This window comes from Callospermophilus lateralis, unplaced genomic scaffold, assembly GCF_048772815.1.
Source record: "Callospermophilus lateralis isolate mCalLat2 unplaced genomic scaffold, mCalLat2.hap1 Scaffold_45, whole genome shotgun sequence".
NCBI lineage: Eukaryota > Metazoa > Chordata > Mammalia > Rodentia > Sciuridae > Callospermophilus > Callospermophilus lateralis.
Genome location: NW_027514398.1, coordinates 6,672,882 through 6,694,008, shown reverse-complemented (window position 1 = coordinate 6,694,008; position 21,127 = coordinate 6,672,882). Strand labels below are relative to the sequence as shown.

The window sequence follows — 21,127 nt, the reverse complement described above, 5'->3', positions numbered from 1 at the left end:
AGGTGCAGTGGTTCAACATGGAATCCGAGTGACTCAGGAAGCTGGGGCAGGAGGATTCCAAGTTCCAGGCCAGTCTGGGCAACACAGAGATGAAACTGGAGTTTGAGGTGAAACTAGATTCTCTGCTTCTGCACCCTTCTGGGTGGGGTGTGCATCACCTGCAGGCCTCTGCAACGGAGAAAGCCCGTTTTAGTGTTAGCAGTGAATCACAGTCAGCTCAGAGGGTGCAGCTGGATTCCTCCCACCACTATCCAGTAGTGTGTGGCAGCTCTTAGTGATATGCCTTGGTGTCACAGTAGACCCCAGCAGCTCACTGACAGTTTCTTTACGGGTCTTGCAAATTCAAAGAATGAAATCCACAGACAGTAATGGAAGGCAGGAGTAAAAGAACTAGGATTTATTCACATGAAAATAAAAGAGGGTGAGAAGGGACCCTATTACAAATTGTCTTCCGAGTGTGCTAGTCTAGGGACTTATATAGCTCTTGGGTCAATGCTGGTGGTCTAAATTATGCCCATCAGTGCTTGGAAAAGTACCAATGCTATTGGTTAACCCTTGATTCTGAGCTTCCTGATAACCTTCTTTCAGATCTGGCCCCAATTCTGTTTTCCCACCACTTCAGGACAAGGGCTTAGACTCAACAAGAACCTGACTCAAAATAAAATAAAAAGGATCAGGGATGTAGTTTGGTAGTAGAGGTCTTGGGTTTCATCCTAAGTACTGGGAAAAAACACAGAGCTCCTGCCAGCTCTTCCTGTGTCCCCAAAGGCTTACATCTTACACAATGGTACAGTAACCCAAAGCAGGAAACCAGCACAGTGGTACTGTGCCAGTGAGTGGTCTGTGACCCCTCGCCTTCTCCCAGCACCCCACCAGAGGCCCTTTTTCTGGTCAAGGCTTCTCCCACACAGCATTCTGTTTGAGAGGAACTGGGAAAGTTTCAGTCATTTTGAGGAATATTTCTTAGGGCATCCTAAGAACATTGATGTCTTAGCTCTGGCCATGCCTTGGTCACTTCATGAGGGGGATGTCTTCTGATCTCTTTATTGGAAAGATATTTCTTTCCCTTTGTTGTAAGTCCTTGGAAACCTGGCACACGTTTTCATACTTTTACCCACTAATTTCATGTATTTATTTTTTGCGGTGCTGAGGATGGAACCCAGGGCTGCATGCATGCTAGGCAAGCACTCCACCCCACTAATTTCAATACCCATACTGGATGGTTCTGTCACAGTCAAGTGGCAAGCTGATGCCCCAAGCCTCAGTTCTTGTGTTCCCACAAAAGGAAATTTAACGGCACACATGAAAGGCTGAGCAAGAAGTGAAAGTAAAATAGGGCTCAAACAAAGAACACCCTCAAGAGAGAGAAAGTGGGTCATCTCCGAGCAGAGAACAATTTATTACAGTTCTATGTTTGCCCTAGGAACTGACATCACCTTCTAGTCTTTACCCAGCATATGCTTACCTCCCCCTCCACACGGTGGGGGTGGGTTATTGCCTAGTTGGCTCTTTCAGGAACTGCCATGGTGATTATGGTGGGGATTCATCTACAAGTCAATCCTGTTAATGTAGTTGCTGTGGTCAGTGACCAGACCGACTTTATCTTAGCTCACTGGTGTTACTGAAGAACCGTCTCCTCTGATGTACACCGAGGAACCTAAAGCCATCAATCCTAACTATGCAGTGATCCCAGTTAGCCCAGCAGGAGTCAGCCCCACTGATCTTTCCTTCTTTCCTTTCCACATTTCTCAGTTGGCTCCTTTGTGTCCACCTGTTTACTCTCAGTTTTAGAACACCTGTTGTTTTTCTGTAAGTAACTCAATTATTCATTAGTCTTAAAAGCAATTTGAAGAACACTGGTGACCCTACTTATGTTATTAATTTGCATTTCACTGCTCATTAATACTACCCAACAGTTTCCTGAAGAGGAATCATTGTGCATTCATTATACCTTTTTTTTTTTAAAATTGGTACCAGGGATTGAAGCCAGGGGCGCTCAGCCACTGAGTCACATCCCCAGCCCTATTTTGTATTTCATTTAGAGACAAGGTCTCACTGAGTTGCTTAGTACCTCACTTTTGCCGAGTTTGGCTTTGAACTTGCAATCCTCCTGCCTCAGCTTCCTGAGCCACTGGGATTACAGGTGTGTGCCACAGCATTGGCCCAAGCCCTTTTTATATTCTGCTGTGAGATAGGGTTTCACTAAGTTGCCAAGGCTGACCTGGAACTTGCAATACTCCTGCTTCAGCCTCCTGAGTTGCTGGGATTATAGGCATGTGCCTCAGGAGGCTGAAGCAGAAGGATCACAAGTTGGAGGCCAGCCTTGGCATCCTGTCTCAAAAAGGGCTGGGAATATGGTTCCATAGTTAAGTGCTCCTGGGTTCAATCCCCAGTACTAAAAATTAAATAAGTAAAACTGTAATTGAACACAAGCTATATTCATTTGCACAGAATTAATGGCTTTTTTTTGCTATAATACAAAATTATTCAGCATACAAAACTGAAAATATTTTATCTGACTGCTGCTCTTTGAAAGGCCTGCTTTTGGGGAGCCTGGAATTCAGGAGAGTTCTCACATTCTGAGAAGAGGGTATCATTGCCTAATCCATACAAACAATATGGCTTATGATGAACACCTACTTTCCTGTTGGGAGTCTGACATTTTGGTATGTGCCAAGAAGTTGCTACGTGACTAAATTTTTTTTTTAAGAGAGAGAGTGGGGGAGGGAGAAAGAGAGAAATTTTTTAATATTTATTTTTTAGTTCTCGGCGGACACAACATCTTTGTTTGTATATGGTGCTGAGGATTGAACCCGGGCCGCACGCTTGCCAGGTGAGCGCGTTACCGCTTGAGCCACACCCCCAGCCCGTGACTAAATCTTAATAAAACCCTAGGCACTGATCTCGAACAAGATTCCCTAGTTGGCAACATTTCACACAAGTTGTCACAACTCACTTCTGGGAGATCAGGAGCATCTCATGTGATTCCACCCAGAGGTCTCAAGTGGGCTCCCACCTGGCCGCCCCCCACCCCAAGCACCTTTTTTTCCCTTTGCAGATTTTGCTTTTCATCCTTCTGTGATAAATCACATGAACTTGAGCACTTGTCCACTTCCCTACCTGACCTGGCTTGGCCCTCCTCTTCTACAATAGTCAGGCAAGCTGTTTGACTTCTTTATTTTGGTGGTGGGGGGCATACAAGGGATTAAACCCAAAGGCACTCTATCACTGAGCCACATCCCCAGCCCTTATTTTTTTTATTTTGAGAGAGGGTCTCCCTAAGTTATGAGGACCTTGCTAAATTGCTGAGGCTGGTCTCAAACTTGTGATTCTCCTGCCTTAGCCCTCCCACGTCGCTGGGACTACAGGTGAGAACCACCATGCCTGGCAGTTTTCTTGCATTCTGGTGAATTTAGTGATCAGCTCCCCAGCCTGTCCATAGTGTAATGTCAGGAACTGAAAACTACTCAATGAGCGAGTAACAAGATGGCCCCAGGAAATGCTGATCTTTGATCTTGAGATCTGCAGAAGTGAAGAGCATCTTGTGACTAGGTGATTAGGATATGACAGGCCCTGAGCCTCAAAGCTCCGTTACTCACCTCCCACATAAACCACCCCTAAACCGGCCTCCTGGCAAGAGGGACTTCGGGCAGTCAGCTTCTCAAACAGACCCACCTTCCTGTCTGTTGACTGACCTGTGATGTGCTGAGCGGCCAGATTTAGGTCCCTAACCTGAGTCCAAGTGTCTGCTGGTCTTGTGAGTCCTCCTAGCAAATCGTGGAGCCCGGCATGGTCCTTGGCTCTGGACACTCGGGGTCCCCTGACACAGGGCCCTTTCGAGGTCAGCTGGGTCCCCTTTTACAAACACAGTGTCACACCCAAGAGCCTTTCTGCGTCCACCAGCATCGCGTCTGCACGCACGTCTTCCCAACCTCCCCAGACGGCGCTCACAGCCCGTTCCGTGGCCCGGCTCCGCTCAAGCTTCGTAGGCGCGTCCGGCCCAGCTCAGGGCCCGCCACTCAGGCGCCAGGTTGAGGAGCTGAAGAGCCCGACCCGTGGCCTGGAGCGGCGACGGCCCTTCCCGCTCTCCGCTCAGCGCTGAGGCGCCGGGCCTGGCAGAGCACGCGATAGCCTCCGAGGGCTCCTCCGAGGGCGCCCTCCTGGGCCGCGGGGAGGGCGGCGCGCCACCTGCTCCCTGACCGCTCCGGTCGCCCACTTACCCAGCCCTTTGGGGCGACGGAGTGCATCCTAGGGGGCTGACGCAGGCGCGTAGCGTGGCGAGAGGATGACGAGAGATGTCGCGGGAGGATGACGCAGGACGCGCGCCGTCGCGGGAGGGTGACGTGGCATACGTCACGGGAGCGCCGCAACTACGGTGTGGATTCGGATCTGGGCTTGGTCCCTCCTGCGTGTCCGCCGCAGTCGCCATGGTCTCGCAGACGCAGCTCCCGCCTGAGATCCAGCTGGCTCAGCGCCTGGCGGGGAACGAGCAGGTGACCCGAGACCGGGCGGTGCGGAAACTCCGGAAGTACATCGTCGCCAGGACCCAGCGGGCCACAGGTGGGCGGGGGTGCCGGCGGGACACCGAGGGGCGGCGGAGACTAGAGCTGGGACCGCGTGGGGCCTTCACGGGGCCGGCGGCGCGTCCCCACCGCGTCGGGCTCCCGCCCCCCCCCGGCCGCCGGGTGTAGTGGGACGGTGACACGAGGCTCCACGGCCCACTCTCCAGGCCCCGTCGGGCCTTCTCCTGTGGGTAACCCCCAGCAGAACGTGCGCTCCTGCTGCTCCCTCCTGCCGTGTGCCACGCGGCTCATCCTTGTCGGTTTGTGTAGCTGGTGGCGTGTCCACCTTTCCCTTGTTAGCCTCCACGAGGGCCAGCACACGCTTCTTGCTGAACCCTTCATCGTACCGCGGTTCTCCAGGCCTGCCCCACCCCTGTCACAACTTCAGCACCACGCCTCTGCATCCTTAGAAATGCAGATTCTAGGGTCTCAGCGCAGATTCAGCGACCTGGCTTTAGGAAGCTCCACAGGGGACCCTGGTCCACACACTGCAGCCTTTGTCAACCTCGTTTGCCCTCCCTAGTGACCGAGTGAATTCTCTTTGAACGTTTGAGGCATCACACAGAGAAGCACAAAACTCCATGTAACACTGGGTGAATGACCACCAGTAAACTCACTTTAGGGCCACCATCCATTCAGGAAGGGGTTAAATTCTGAATTTTGAATCTCAGGAATTCCAGGGTACCTGGTTTCTGCCTGTTGTGCCTCAATGTTTAGTGAGTACAGGAAGTTACCTGAGGAGGGTCCCACAGGGACTGAACTGGAAGGATTGCTTGGGGAGGGGACAGACTACTCCAGTTACCTTTATAGCAGATAGGACTTTGGACTAATCCAAACACTGGGTGACTGGCACTAAGAGGTTGGGGTGGAGGTTCGTTTAGTCTGAATGTCACCATTCTGGCACAGGGTAGTTTCACACATGACGAGCTGCTGAAGGTATGGAAAGGGCTGTTTTACTGCATGTGGATGCAAGACAAACCACTCCTGCAGGTGAGTGCATGGGCAGGAAGCCACAGAGTGTGGGAGGGCAGGCGGCCATTGAGCATGGCCAGGGATGCTGGGTGAAGTTGTGTGCCCTCAGTGCTGTGTTCTATCTGGCAGGAGGGCAGGGTCTTTGATTAGAGTGGCTCTGGCTTGTACTAAGGACAGGCATGGTTTGCTGAGTCAAGTCCCACTGTGCCACTGACAGTGGCAGTGATGGCCAGGACATGGGTGAAATGTCCCATTGGGTTAAAAACTGAGTGCTGAAATAATGAAGTTCAGGGAATAGAACTAGGTCTTCTGAGATAAGGATTTCTCTTACTGACCTTTTAGAACAGTGGTTTTCAAAGTGTTCTTTGCTCTTTAAAGTAACTTGGGTGTGAAGGAGCTTATTTAAATGCTGAGTCTTAGCTCATATTCTGTACTTAGTAAGCAGCCTTCTCTCAGGCTGTGGGCTCTGCTGTCTTAGCATGGACACTGGGTGATGCCTGACACAGAGGCAGGCAGATAGTGACTTCTAGGTCTTGACCTCATCTCCTGCTGATAAGAGGTTCCCTGCTCTCTCTTTTTCCTTTTAACCATCCCCTTCTTGTGCTTAGCCTTGGGCAGGAGGGTAGTGACTGCCACTGTCTGTGGTGGGGGTTCTTTTTTAGCTGGGGGAAATTACACAACTCAAGTCTGCTACGCTGAGACCCACTGCTCCTGGCTGTCTATAATGAGTCAGTGGATCTTTGTGTTTACTTGTTATTGTAAGAACACAGTGCTTCAGGGACTGAGGGTGTGTTTCTTATTTTTTGCACAGGAAGAACTAGGAAGGACAATCTCCCAGCTCGTCCATGCTTTTTAGACCACAGAGACACGTGAGTACACTGCTGTAGTTAAGCCCACATGTAGATGCCAGAGTCACTGAGATTTAAGCCATCAGACATTGAAGTGTGTGGTCTGAAGTCTAGAGTGAGAATAAGCCAGCATCTGGGTGCTTGTCATGTGTGAAACATGGCTCTGAGTACTAAGGCTGCACCATCCACTTACCCAAATAGACTCAAGAGCAAATGAGGCTTGAGGTCCTGCATTTTAAAATTAAAATGAATTGACTGAGTTCTACCTGTTGTTTTGATATTCCTGCAGTGTATTTCTCTAGCTCTTCATTCTGTCCATGATGAGTAGTTTTCATCTTGCCTGCCCATCAGAACCATTTGGGCAGCCTGTGAAAATCCTGACCTCCAGTCCTTGTTCACCCCAGCTCCTGGGGCACAGCCTGGGCATTAGCATCTTAGGCCTCCCCACACTGCACTGAGGGCAGCCAGCTTTGAGAGTGTCCCTGATGGCAGCTGGAGTGGTACTCCTGGTGCTAGTTGCATGCACAGTGGGTTTTAGTTCCCTTGAGTTGAAGCCACCTACACTAAGGGTGCCCACCTGGCATCTAGGTTTGGGAGACACTTTCATTGCGTTGAGTAACTGGTGGAGTAGATCATGCTCCCTGATTGTTTCTTCCTAAGCTCTTGCAGAACAGTTGCTGTGTTCAGCATAGCCCAAGTTGTCCGCCTGGCCTACCTCCCATGATTTAGTAAACCTAGGCCTGCCTGTGCCTGGGTGGTATCACCAGCCCTTTGCTCTTGCAGGGATTTTGTGGTGGGAGATAGTTGCCCTCCTTGTGTGTTAAGTCTTTGGACTGCATGGGCAGGAATGGTCCCTGGGGACCCTCTCCTTGGCTTACATACAGTGTCTTCTCCCTGTGTCTTCATGGTGTTGTCTGTGCGTGCGCACATATAGGCACCAGTCAGATTAGAATAGGATCCACACTAGTGACCCTATTTCACCTTAATTTTAGTCTGTGAAGAAGACTCTGTGTCTTTGCCTTCACAATCACATTCTGAAGTACTGGGGGTTAGGACTTCTGCATGTTAGTTTAAGAGAACGTAGTTCAACCCATAGTGTCCTGTGTCCGACACACTGTTATCATGTATAATGTAGGGTCATGCATTTTTTTGGGTTCATGGATTGAATACTGAGAAACCTGTGTGCAGTTGACACTGCCTTGGTGACACTGTCTTTGGGTGTCAGGAGGTGTGCAGCCTGAGCCAATGTGGCAGCAGAGGAGCTGGGAGGACAAGGCCCGAGGGTTGCTTCTCATGCCAGCCGCCTTGCTCCCTCCATATGCCTTTCTTGGAGGATGTGGCTGTGGTTTGGGCTGACCTCTGGTCTCTGTGCCCGAGTTCCCTGTCTGTTCAGCCAACTTATCTAGTGTTACTTTTCCACTCAACCGGCTGGGACTGAGAAACCCCAGAGGCTGCCCATGGGTGGCTTTCTGAGTGGGGGCTTTCTGTTCTCCCCTGCCCTCCCAGAGTGTCTGTGTCCCTCTGTGACTCAGTGTTGACATGGCTCTTCCCCCAGAGCACCTGTTCCTGCAGACGTTCTGGCAGACCATGAACCGCGAGTGGGCCGGCATCGACAGACTGCGCCTGGACAAGTTCTACATGGTGAGGAGGGGGCAGTCAACCTTCCTGTCCCTGGCTGTGTGCTAAGGACCTTAGGCAGGGTGGCCCTGAGCCCCATGGGCTGGGAGTATACTGGCTTAGAATTTTGCAGTGTTTGTCCCCATTTGGGAGGTTATTAAGTGGGTGAAGAACTGGATTCTAAAAACCCTGCACAGACTCTGGGTTCCGAGAAGGAGAGGCCATGCGGTGGTTTCTGGCAGGGTGACACCGATGGCACAGTCCCCTCCCCCTTTCCCTTCATGTTACGCTCCCATCGGGGTCACCAAGGAGCTGGGTGTTGTTGACACACGTGTTGCTCTGGCCTCCCTCCCCCATGGAACCACAGCTTTGCACTGTGACGTGGGAGTAGTCCCCAGATGAAGGGACCTTGTCATTGTGTTGAAGCCAGTGAACCTAATGGGGATGCCCAGCAGGGCAGTGTCTGGGGCTCGCCAAAGGTAGCTCAGTGGCCAGCTGCAGCCTGGGCTGGCCTTCTATCGACAGCACACGCATTGGTTCCTCACAGTGAGACACATGCAGAGCTCAGGAGGGCAGGAGGGTGAGCTCTGTGGCGCAGGTGGGCCTGGGCCAGCACTGCCTCTGCAGGACACAGCTGTGTCCTTCACCCTGTGTGAAGCTTCCACACTGAAATGCAGTTCTTTCACATGATGAATGCTGTTGTTTTCAAGACCCATTTCCTGGGTCCTCATGTGACCAAGTTAGCAGCTCAGGGCTGACTCGGAGGCACTGTAGGGAGGCACCTGCCATAGTGTCCCAGGAATAGCATCCCAGCTGCTGGGGTGTGCTGTGCACAAAGGCAGTCTTAGCGTCCTTAGTTACTTTTTAACATGCCCTGGCACCTTATGGGCATTCTAAGGTGGGAGAATGACAAAAATATTGAGCTGTGGGAGGCAGATGCTGAGCCTGGGCTTCTCTCAGAGCAGACAGGATGTACCTGTATCCCTGCTCTCTGTGGGGTTTGGAGCCTTGGAGGGCTTGGGGAAGAGTGCTTGCTTCAGACCTGGCTTTGCCTCCCTAGCAAAGGAGCTCCACTTCTCACTCCATTCTCGCTTCTGAAGTAGCCGTTAGGTCAGCCCTGGTCTGGGGACCCGACTTAGCTCTGTCTTAGCGTGACATCTCAGCTGTATGCAGAGCTGCGTTCTCTCAGGGTGTGGTGGTGCACGCCTGTAACCCCAGCAGCTGGGGAGGCTGAGGCAGGAGGATCACCAGTTCAAAGCCAGCCTCAGTGACAGTGAGGTGCTAAGCAACTCAGTGAGACCCTGTCTAAATAAAATACAAAATAAGGCTGGGGATGTGGCTTAGTGATTGGGTGCCCCTGAATTCAGTCCCCGGTACCCAAAAAAAAAAAAAAAGATGAGATGTCCCCAGCACTCATCCCATCAGCTGCTCTCCAGCTGGCCACTTGCTGCAGCCCTCCACTTGGGAGCGCCTGGTGCATGGAGGGGAGGCCTGCAGTGAAGTCTGGCTTGTGTTCCCCTAACACGAGTTTCCTTTTGTACCAAAGCTCATGCCGATGGTTCTAAATGAGTCCTTGAAGGCCGTGAGAACACAAGGATGGGAAGAAAAGTGAGTCCTCACGCCGAACCTGAGTCCTGGGGCCACTAAGGCTGGGGGAGGGAGTCCCGAGTTCCTCGTGTAATTCTTTGTCATAAAGAGGTTCTGGAGTTTGTGTTGAAGGAGGCCCCCAGAGCTGGAAGTTACAAGTAGTCCTAGTGCCCATGGAAGTGCCATTGCTCTGAGCCAGGGCGGTCAGTCCTGAGAGTTAGAATGGAGTCTACTGGGCACACTGGACCAGCAGCTAAAGACGCCCTTTTTGATAAAAAAGAGACATGTTCAGCTCTGTTAGTGGTCACTGCTCCCTGTTCTAAATGTGTCCTACCCCTCCCTGCGTCTTACCTTCAGCAGCAGTACCTGGGGTCAGTTAGCCTTTCCTTCCCCACTGTGAGCTGTCTTCTCTAGTCTCTGGCTTCCTTGGGTAGCATTGGGCTTCCGCCCAGGAGTCCTGTGCTCTGCCTGGGTTCAGCTCCACCTGCTGTTTGAGAGACCCCAGGCTTAAAGATCTGATGCCAGGTGCCATTTGGGGCTACCCAGGGCTCTGCCTCCAAGCTGGGGAGTTGGGTTTTCAAGCCTTCATTGGCAGCCGGTGTAAAGTGAGTTTCTGAATATTTAACAGTTTAAAGTTTTTTTGTTTTGTTTTGTTTTTTAATATTTATTTTTTAGTTATAGTTGGACATAATATCTTCATTTTACTTATTTACTTACTTTTATGTGGTGCTGAGGATCGAATCCTGGGTTTCACACATGCTAAGCAAGCGCTCTACCACTGAGCCACAACCCCAGCCCAAGTTTTATAAATTAATAAAAATTACCTGGGCCGGGGATGTGGCTCAAGTGGTAGCGCGCTCGCCTGGCATGCGTGCGGCCCAGGTTCGATCCTCAGCACCACATACAAAAAAAAGATGTCAGGCTAGGGATGTGGCTCAAGTGGTAGCGCACTTGCCTGGCATGCGTGCGGCCCGGGTTTGATCCTCAGCACCACATTCAAACAAAGATGTTGTGTCTGCCGATAACTAAAAAATAAATATTAAAAGATTAAAAAAAAAAAAAAGATGTCATGTCCGCTGATAACTAAAAAGTAAATATTAAAAATTCTCTCTCCCCCCCCTCTCTCACTCTCTCTTTAAAAAAAAATTACCTACAATTTTTTTGTAAGTATAAATGACACATGCACAATTTAAAGAACTCAGAGAACTACTATGAAATATTAAAAATATTTTTTAGGTTTTTTTAGGTACTTGGGATTAGACCTAGGGCCTTATACATGCAAAGTATATGCTCTACTGCTGAACTACTTCCCATCCCTGAAAAGTCACTTTCACTTGTTATGGTTGCTTATAAATGCAACTGGAGTGATGGTGTCTGCCTGTGGTCTGTGACTTGGGAAGCTGAGGCTACCCTCAGCAATTTAGCAAGACCCTGTCTCAAAAAGGCCTGGGGAGGGAGCCCAGTGGTAGAGCATCCCTGAGCTCTGTCTTCAGTATCCAACAAAACACAGTGCTGCAGGCATCTCTCTGCGGAGCACTCCATGTCTTACTGAGTGTTGGCCTCTGTCTGCCTTCTGCTGCTGCAAGGTTTTGTCTTTATTCTCCTTTTTAAATTTTTTTTGGGTGAGTGGGGAGAGTGGATTGGAAGTGTATTTGGAGTTGACTTGTAATTAGAAAGTGTGCCCAAAGGAGCTGCTCTGAATCCATGAACCTGCCATTTCCCAGCTGTCAGAGGGCTGTTGGGACAGATGCAGCTGGAGGCCCAGGCTGCCCTAGCTCCTTGTCTTTAGAGTCACACAGTGAACAGGCCCTGGCCCCAGCCCACTTTCTCTCTTCATGAAGGAGATTCAGCAGGAGTTGGACTAGTTCACTGAGTGCCTCGAGGTGTGAATTTCTGAGGGTGATTTTCATCCTTGAATTCCCAGTGAGGACTCTGAGAGCTGGTGACTCCAGCTCATTTTAGGACTCAGTAGTGTGGATCATCCTGAAGGGGCCCAGGGCCTCGGGGTGACTTTGTTGTGATCACCTTTTTTGGGTTCACAAGTTAGAAAAGTAGCTCCATCCTTGTGGTAACAGCCACTGGTTGCAGAGGGTATCCTGGGGAGCACTGGTAACCTCTTCCCTGGGCAGGCAGAGTGATGGCTTGGGCCTCACCACATCCCGTCCCAGTCCCCACAGGCAGACAGGTCTTTGTTTCTAGTGCATGAGGTGTCAGCAGGAGCTCAGCAATGGCCTCCTGCCATGGTGTCTTTCTCTTGGTTAACACGGGTCTCACCTCCTTTCCTGTGAGCCTGGTAGAGTGTCACTTTTCCTTCCTTAGCCAGTTGTTCTGTGTTGGAATTGCCTAGGGGCTCTGGGCTTGGGGCTCTGCACTGTTAGCGCCCCTGGGGTTTTGGGTGTGTCTAGACTGCTAAACACTGTTTGCTCCCTGGGGATCTCTGATCTGAGGGTCCAGGGCCTCCCTGAGATCATCGGGCTCACATTTCAGGAAGAGCTACTACTTGCATGTGTTCTCAGCCTGCACTCCATGTGGCAAGGCTGGGAGGCCAGCAGGTGGCTTGCAGCCCACAGCCCTTCCTGGCCTCTGCCTTTCTCTCCACCTCTGCTCTGTCTTGATGCATATTCCTGAGCTGTACCCTGCAGGGACAACAGAGAGGACCATCTGGCCAAGGTGGCATAGTGTCCTGCCTCAGCCTGGCCTTTCCCACTTGCATCTTGATTGTTTCAGAGGTTGCTGGGGCCCACATGCACACTGTTCCGGTGCTGGCCATGGCCACGACACCCTTGATTGCCACCCTCCTTGCTGCACAGACCACCTGTGGGTGCAGAGAGTGATGTGTTTCCGGTGGAGGTGCCCACCTGTGTGCATTCTTGCTGGAGCTTTTAGAGGGGACGGGGCACCAGTGGCGTGTGGCCCTTATGGCTGCTGCTGTATTTGCCCTCTTATTCAGGCAGGTTGAGCAGCTTCTGGAGCTGCTGATCACTGAGATCCTGCACCCCAGCAGCCAGGCCCCCAACGGAGTGAAGAGCCACTTCATCGAGATCTTCCTGGAGGAGCTGACCAAAGTGGGAGCTAAAGAGGTGAGGCCAGTGTCGGTTGGGTGATGGAGCTCAGTGTGGCGCGTGCCGGGGACTGACCAGCTCCCCTTGCTTTCCCGCAGCTCACCGCAGATCAGAACCTGCAGTTCATTGACCCCTTCTGCAAGACCACTGCCTGCACTAAGGAGTAAGTGGCAGGTGGCTGGGACCTGATCCTTCCTCACTTGCTTCTGGGTGAGACTGCCTTGGGGTTTGCTGCCCCTTTTGACTATGTTTGGGCTCTGGAAGCTTTTGGCCATGGGGTGAGGTAGGAGGATGCTTGGCCCTGCTTGTGGAGAGCCGAGTCCAGCAGGCTTTCTGGCTTCCATTTCACCCTCTCAGCTCCCTGGTTTTGCATAACATTGCTCGGGGCATCTTTGAGACCATCGTGGAGCAGGCCCCATTTGCCATTGAGGACCTGATGCATGAAATGGATGCGCAGGACGGGGAGGATGAGGCGTCAGATGGTGACAGTGAATCTCTGGAAGGTGAGTGTGAATAGGACCTGCTATCCCATAGACTCTGCAGGTGAGGGTCACAGTATACTAAGGTGGGCTTCTGCCCTCCGGTTGCTTGTCCTGGACTGAGCCTGCGTGGCCTACTGGTCCCTTGCTTCTGCTTCACCTGGAGCTCCCTGGCAGCACAGTACCAGTGACCTTGGAGAGCACCAGGCACATGTCTTTGCTCTCCTTGCTTGCTGTGGCCTCCAGTGCAATCAGCACTGTCCAGCTGCCCAGCTCCTCCCATGCTCCCCACTAATCCCCAACCTAGCTCCCTGGAGGCCCTGCTGTGCCAGGCTGCAGTGCTCCCTGGGGCCTGCCTGCACCCTGTCCACCTGTCACTCAGGCTGCCTGACTTCCCCATTTACAGTGCAGCCTCTGCTCTGCCTTACGCTGGGTTATTCCATGTTGGGTCACTCACGATGACAGCCATCAGCTGCTCTGTTGAGCTCCTTATTCCAGGTCCACTAGGACCTGGCACTCTGTCTGTGTCCCTTGCATCTGGGTACCATGCTGGGTGTAGTCCCTGACTTCCTTAGGTGACTTGGGGTGCTCTGGCAGCAGCAGATCTAGCCTGCCTGCTTCCAGTCTTGCTGTAGAGGCTCTGTGTACCACGTGACATGTCCTATTGGAAGGGCAGATCACCCATGGCTTAGGACTCAGTGCCCATGCTGGTGAGCCCTTGGCCTTCCTGGGGTCAGCCCACACCCCTCTGTCCCCAGCGCATCATCTGGGGACATCTGTGTGCGCCTTCCCTGGCCCCCCTTGCCCTCTTCTATCATCCTGGAGTCTCCAGGCAGGTCCCTGGATCCTGCTTGTGGTGCACCAGAGCAGCCCACGGCCCTGCCGCTGTCACTCTCCACGTGTGCTGCCCCCGCAGCTCTGTTGTCCTGTGCCTGCCTTCTGAAGTCAGCACCAGCAAACCCCTGAGCACCCAGCCTGGCACGGGGGCCTTGACTGAAGTGGTCTCCCACTTCCCCTGGTCCAGCCCTCTGGTTGGGTTGGCTGCCCTTTGACCTTGCTGTGGGATTTCACCACCAACTTTGCTGCCTGAGGTCAGCCAAGGCCCATCTAGGAGACCGCCCAACAGCCACCTGCTGTCCTTCCCGTCCTGTGCCTGCTCTATTCCCAGGGGCTTTGGAGATCACGAGGTCCTTTTCATTTTAGGCTCCATACGCAGGACTGACCTTGAGAAGGGCAAGGGGACAGGAGATGATGAGGACAGTGCTGGCCCCGTCCTCCAGGTAGGTATCTGGGCCTGTAGATGGTGAGCTAAGCCTTTGCTCTCCTGCTCTGCTGCTGACTCCAGAATGGAGGGTGATAGCTATGGACTTGGAGACTGACCTTCATGGAGGTCAGCTTTGGAGGAAGGACAGACGGCAGGCCTGGTTGCCTGCAAGGGGCAGGGCCAGTGAGTGGGATTGGGGTCACATGCTGGGAGGGTGGGTGCAGAGGCTGGCCCCACAGCAGTCCTTTTGCCATGGACAAGTAGGCGGCCTTCTCAGACCTCCCCTGCTGGGGGGCATTGCTGGCTTCATGAGGGGACACATGCTGAGTGGTTGGCGTTGGATTGCACTGGGAGCCAAAGCAGCGACCCGAGTTGGAATACAGTGCTTACTGCTGTAAGGTGAAGGAAAATTGGGCACTTTGGGCTAAGAGTAAGATTACTGTCACTTGCTACTTCTGCATCTGGTTGTGGCTGCTGGGAATTTAAGGTTGCGAGTGGGGCTAGCTTTGTAGCCCTCTAAATGTGCCGGGCAGTGCCACTCTGGAGGTACGGAGACCCTGAGCCTGTGCTGGTGTGGGCCAGTGGATTGCAGGGTCCACGTGCTGGACTGAGGTCTGCTTGAAACAGTTTGACTACGAGGCCGTTGCTAACAGGCTGTTTGAAGTGGCCAGTTGGCAGAGCACTCCTTCTCAGAACAGGAAGCGCCTCTACAAAGTGATCCAGAGTGAGTGTCTTTCAGGGCACCTGGCCTGTCCTTCTCCAGCCCTAGAGCTGCCTGTCTTAGCCCCACTGCCTCTGCTGACATTGTGCCCCCTGCACTGTCCCTGACGCCACTCAGCCAGGCAGAGGACTTCAGAGCTCCCGTAACAGGTGTCTCACCAAGAGCAGGGTGTCTTGGGCCCTTCAGCAGCTCTGGGTGTGTCCCCAGGACACAGCTTTGGCAGAACCAAGGCTGTGTGTGACAGAGTCTGTCTTGCTCTTGCAGGCTGCAGGACCTGGCTGGAGGTGAGGATTGGATTGGCTCCATGTGACCCCATCTTGGAGGCGTTCATTCCTAGGGCCCTCTGGTGGTTCCCCGTGCTCCCTCGGGGGCTTGCGGGGCAGGGCAGGGCAGGCAGGGCGGCAGGCTGAGGGTTTTGCAGCCCTTGTTCTCTAGTGCTTAGTGATCCTCAGCCCCTGGTGGCTGTGAGACACGGTGCTGGTCCAGGGCTTTGGAGTGGCTGATGGTGGTGTTGCCACTTGGGCAGGGAGCTTCTCCACTCTGCAGCGTGTGGTGTAGGTGACCCAACAGGCCGCTCCTTGGGAGGGTTATGCAGGATTTCAAAATGCAGCCAGGTGAAGTATTTTACCTGGGTGCTTGAGTGCCCGCCCCTGGGTTCCTGTTCATCACTTATTTGCCTGTCAGTCCATCCTCTGTCCACATGGTGGCCTTTCCCTGATGGCATCAGGAGCTGAAGGCCAGCAGTTTTAGTGAAGTTCATGCAGTGAAGGGCATGAGTCACACACACTGGGTGGGCATGTGCAGGGCGCAACACCCACAGTGTTACAGAAGGGACCCTTGTGCCCCTGCACAGTACTGCTTGTTTGAGAAGTAGACCAGCCTCGATGTGATCTGAGAAGGGCTTCCCAGGTGCTGCTGTTCTGGGCGGGGACGGGTCAGGCTTCACACTGTCCATCTCAGCTGTGGGGTTGTTGCTCAGTACCTCATGCCTGGCAGTAGAACAGGCCCGTCTTAAGTGCAGCACGGGCACGTGTGTGCAGCACATTTCAAGCCACTCTCAGCCTCCTGACTCACCCGGATTCTCAGGCACCTTCCCCGAGAACGACATCCCGGAAAAAACCTACAGGCATCTGCTTGAAGGGAGGTGGGAGCGCAAGATGAGGAGGCACTCACTGAAGTCAAGACCAAAGAACAAGAGGAGGAGGACTGGAGGTGACTATTGACATCCAGGTGGTTCACCTGCTGCCCTGTCCCTTGCCCCTGGTCACCTCTGATGTCTTTTCCTAAGTCTCCTCTTCAGACACAAGTGCCCGCTGGCTTCGAGTTCTGGGGCACCCTGCATGGTCGTGGTCTCGGGGTTGATCCTGGGACTACTCTCCACCATCCCGCTTCCTTGCCTGAAGCACACTGGCTGTGGGAACTGCCCTGTCCACACCATGGTGCCTTTCTCTGGACTGCCTACCTCTTTTTTTTCCCATGTGCCTCTCCTCTTCCATGTCCTCCGGCAGTCCTTGAGCTTCACAGCTCTTGACCTTGTCAGGGTCATTTTTCCTCCCTGTCCCTCCCTGATGGCCACAGGATTGTGCTGGACAAGGCACCTATGCTAAGGACCGACCTGCATCTGTGCCCTGTGGTAGGCTTGAGTGCCTGCTTGCCCTGGGGCGGGCAGTGCCCTGTGCCAGATATGGCGCTGCAGGGAACTTAAGAACCCTCCCCGCCATCTGGATTGACCTGGCCTATGCCGCCCACTACTGTTGAGCCCCTTCTGTGTTGTCCCCACCTGGGCAGTGACTTCCCAGCAGCCTGCCCTCAGCTGGGCCCCAGGACCTGAGCCAAATGCACAGGTGTGCAACTTGAATCAAACTCAGGGCTTGGCAGCTCGGCCCTGAGCCAGGGTCGTCCCTCCTCTCCCTGCACTGAGCCAGTCCCACCCCTCCACGCCTTGCTTCAGGACTGGGCCTCCTGATCCGTCCTCTTGACAACTGGTTTTTCTGGAGGTGTGTCTCCAGGCTTGGCCCTCCCTGTCACGAGCACAGGTGACTGTGGAACACACCATCTGTGCTGATTTGGGTCCCCTGGTGGGCTGTGGCTGCTGTGCCTGCAGGGGACTTGTTTTGGAAGAAGTGTGCTTCCTGTTTCAGCAGGGGAAGGCGAGGAGGAGGCCTCTAGTCCAGACCTGGGCTCAGGGACTGAGAGGAAGAGGAGCCAGAAGAGGGTCAGCCCCAGCGTTGCACGTGCAGAGTCTGGTGGCCAGAGCAGGGTCCACAAGAAGAGGAAGCCGAGGCAGGGAGGAAGAAGAGGCCGTCGCTGAAGAGCAGGAAATGACGTGGCCAGGCCAGGATGGGTGGCCGCTGAGCTTGCTGTGGCTTTCCTTGTCTGCAGCTGAGGTGGCTGAGGGGCAGGAGCCTGGCCCGTTGCCATGGCCTCTGAGTGCCCACGGCTCCTGAACTTCTGTAAGGGGAGAAGCAGGGGGTGGGGAGAGTGGGGGCCCTTCATTTTGTGCCAGCCTCAGAAAATGCACCTGAGTGTGATGTCCTTGCGCCAAAGTTCAGACTTTGGGGACTTGGAGCGCCTGTTTCAGCCTGGCCTGCACCACTGGGTCCATGAAATAAAACACTGTACAGTCCTTTCCACAGCTCTGCTCCTTCTGGGGCATCAGGGTAGACACTGAAGCAGCAGGTGGGGCTCCTGAGCACTGTTTGCATTTTATATCCATTTTTGTGGAGAAACAATGTCTACCAGTTTTCAGAACCTGATGAGAGCTGCCAGAGTATTGGCAGTGCCCAGCTGGACAGGGCTCTGAGACTCCGCCCCGGCACTCAACAGCCTCACCGGGAGCTGGGGTTTCATGCAGCTCTTGTTGATTGGCATATCCACGGCAGGAAAATCTGGCTCCTGGCATTCTGGTGGGCCTGGAGACCACAGCTGTGGCAGGAGGCCTGGGCATGCCACACGTGTCCCCACCTGGGCACTCAGCCCCCTTCTGTCCTGCCCCGTGAGTTCCCGGGGCTGGGGTCGGCTGGGAAGCAAGTTGGAGGCCATGGGGAGGGCAAAGCCATCTGTCACCTCCTACCCCATGGGTGGAGGGGTGCCTTGATGTAGGGGAGAGGTGTTTAAGACTTGGCCTGCTTGGTTGTGTACTACAGGATGAACTCTGCAAGGCAGATGTCCGGGGAGCCAACTGCTGGGGCTAGAGGCAGTGTGCCCACTTGTTCAGGGACAGGGTTTTTTGTTATTTTTAAACTAAAGGCCATCAAGTGATTGCCGGAGAGCCCCACAGCATGGTGGGTCATCTGCCAAGAATCTGCTCAATTCAATGTTTACCTCATCCAGAAGCCCTTCCACAGGCAAGACTGGGCGTCCGAGCAGATCCTGGGTGCCAGGGCCTGGCGGCATGTGAAGTAAACCATTGCATCTGCACCTGGCACCTGCCCATCTCCCTGCTCAGGGAGGGTGCCTGGCTAACACCCAGGGTTTCTCTGTTCTGTGCTCTCCCGCCAACTCCCTTGTAGGTGTTCCTGGAGCCAAGGTTGCCCTGCCCCTGGCTTTACAGTTCCCTTCCTGCTGGGTGCCCTCACCCCACTTGCCCCTTTTGACTCCTTTGTGTGTTGCCCCACTGCATGAACCCAGTAATACCCGTGGGCTCTGGTGTCCATGTGAAGACCCTCCTCACCCAGGCTGGTGGCTGAGAACCCCGCAGCACTGCCTGCTCCCCTTGGCCCTGTCTACGGACCTGTACACAAGTGTGTGGGCAGGGTGGGGGTACCTGGCCGTCAGGTCTCCTGGGTACTCTCTTGCCCTGTGCCTCTGCTGGGTCAGGGCTCCCCACAGCATTTGAAGCCCATAAGAACATGTAAGAAACAGCTCGTGGTGAACCCCCTAATCAGAAACCAGGTGCCTCTAGTCTCGGTGACCTTGCCCATTAGGGAAACAGCATTTCCCACAGTTCCTTTGTCCTGGGAAGCTTGCACACCTGTCTGCACAAGTGGCAGGGGCCCAGCTACAGGGTGCACACACCAGAGGGTCACTGTGGGGACTGTGCTACAAGTGCAGCTGGTGGGCAGAGGTGCTGCATGGTGGGTGTGGTGAGGCCTGCCAGGGCCCCCTAGCCTCTCATTTATTTTTTACCATTCTCATTCCCATGTGGGGATAGAGCCCAGGAGTGCTTAACCACTGAGTCACATCCCAGCCCTGTCTATGCTTTATTTAGAGACGTGGATCCTCCTGCCTCAGCCTCCCAAGCCGCTATGGTTATCTGTGGTCCTTTTAAGACTGGTTCCCCATCTTAAAAAATGTTGAGCTGTAATTTAGCCCAGCACTAGGCCTCTGCAGCCTGTCTTGGAGCAATTTATCACCTCAAAAAGAACCTCCAGTGCCATGCCCACTTGTCCTCCAGCAGACGGGGCAGAAAGCCTGGGTGGGCCCTGCTGCAGAAGGCCCTGCCGAGGCAGAGACGGGTTGTAGGTCACAGGGCTGGGACGTTCACGTAGGCTTCCTTGAGCAACTAAATGGTGAGGACTTTCTGTGGCTCAGGGACTTGTGGACTTCAAGGAGCAAGCACGCCGTTGTGCTGCCACACTGTTCGGATGTGACATTCTGGGAGGCTGAGCAGTAGCTCCAGGGCTACAAGGCTAGCAGGTCATCTCAGGGACACCGAGTCCCTCCAGTACATGTCGGTGCAGATACACAAGGAGCCCAGCTGCAGCCTGATGACTGGAAGCTGCAAAGGGTGGCTCAGGGCAGTCCAGGCCACCAGAGTGACTCCATTCCATGGCTGGTTCTGGTGGAGAATGACAGTTTTGGCTCACAAGCCATTGCCTTAGCTAGGACAGTCTCTGCACCGTTCTTCCACAGTGGCAGTTGTGACGGTAACTCCCCCATTTTAGCCTCCTGTTGGGAGGCTGAGGCTTCTGATTCCCGGTGAGGTTAGGCACTGGTGAGGTGGGCATGGGGCAGTGGGCAGGAACTGAAGAGCCCTGGGTGCTGGGGCATATCCTGGAGAGTGGCCCAGCCAGGGTAGACTTGAGCCCACCCCCGCTGTAAGATGGTGAGTGGAGTTAGGACAGTCCTGCAGATAGTGGGACTGGAACACTGATCAGTTCTTGGGAGCCCCCACCTTTGCTTATACTGCTTCATAGACACAGTCTGGCAAGAGGGGACTGTCCCTCCCTGCTGGCTTAGAAGATCCCAAGATGAGAACCAGACAACAGTTGGGACCCACAGTCCAGACCCATGCCATGGCCCTGGCAGGTTGGATGGAAAGGAGGTCCTGCCACTGTTATGTGGCCCCACAAGAGAAAGGGCCCAGAGTGGGGTCCATGTGCACCGGCCCCCACTGCAGGGTGAAGACCCCCGGTGGAGGTCCCATGGGCATGCTTCCCCCGCGGGCTTTTCCACTGGGGAGAGAGAGGACACCAGAGAACCCAGGGGCACTGGCTTGATTCTGAAAGGCGTTGCTGAAGACGGGCTGATTGCCTTCTGAACTGGACCTGGCGGGAAGAAACAGTGACAGTCCCGCCCATCTCTCCCCACAGCTGCTGCCATTAGGGGTTTTGGGATGTCCCTAAAGTGCCATATGGTGGCCACCGAGCTGTTAGCTGGCATCTCTCTTTGTCGGGCACCCTGCATCCCCTGGAGTTCACTGTGGGACAGCTCTGCACCCATGTGGGTGTTTGCGCACACCTACCCATTGACACCTGTCACCCGCACACTCACCACTCATCCACCTGCCCTCCTGCCTCCTGGTGTCTCTTCCATGCACCCACCCACCTGCCTGCCACTTGTCTATCCAGGCGTTGCCCTGCTGCCCACACCTACCTGCCATCTCTCTCTCTCTAGCGTCTTCTAACCTGTGACCTTAGGGAACACAAGTGAAGAACCAGGGTTCATTCTGTCTGAGTAGCCCATCCCCCGTGGGTGTCGTGACTCTGTGGTGGCATCCCCCACAGGGACACCTCTCTCTCCAAGCCATCTCCCAATGGTGTCACCTCACCCCTGGTGACATCCCCACATGGA

At 53.9% G+C, this 21,127-nt stretch overlaps 1 protein-coding gene across 1 annotated transcript; it reads left to right on the top strand.

The window, feature by feature from the left end:
• Positions 1 to 4,416: 4,416 nt before the first annotated feature.
• Positions 4,417 to 16,335, top strand: LOC143388939 (ribosomal RNA processing protein 1 homolog A-like). Its single transcript, XM_076842351.1, is given in 13 exon segments — positions 4,417 to 4,564; positions 5,474 to 5,552; positions 6,346 to 6,403; positions 7,938 to 8,023; positions 9,546 to 9,607; positions 12,537 to 12,666; positions 12,747 to 12,811; positions 13,006 to 13,191; positions 14,239 to 14,252; positions 14,331 to 14,407; positions 15,019 to 15,119; positions 15,377 to 15,396; positions 16,199 to 16,335. Coding segments are annotated over 13 exon segments (1,152 nt in total). The 5' UTR covers positions 4,417 to 4,427.
• Positions 16,336 to 21,127: the final 4,792 nt, after the last annotated feature.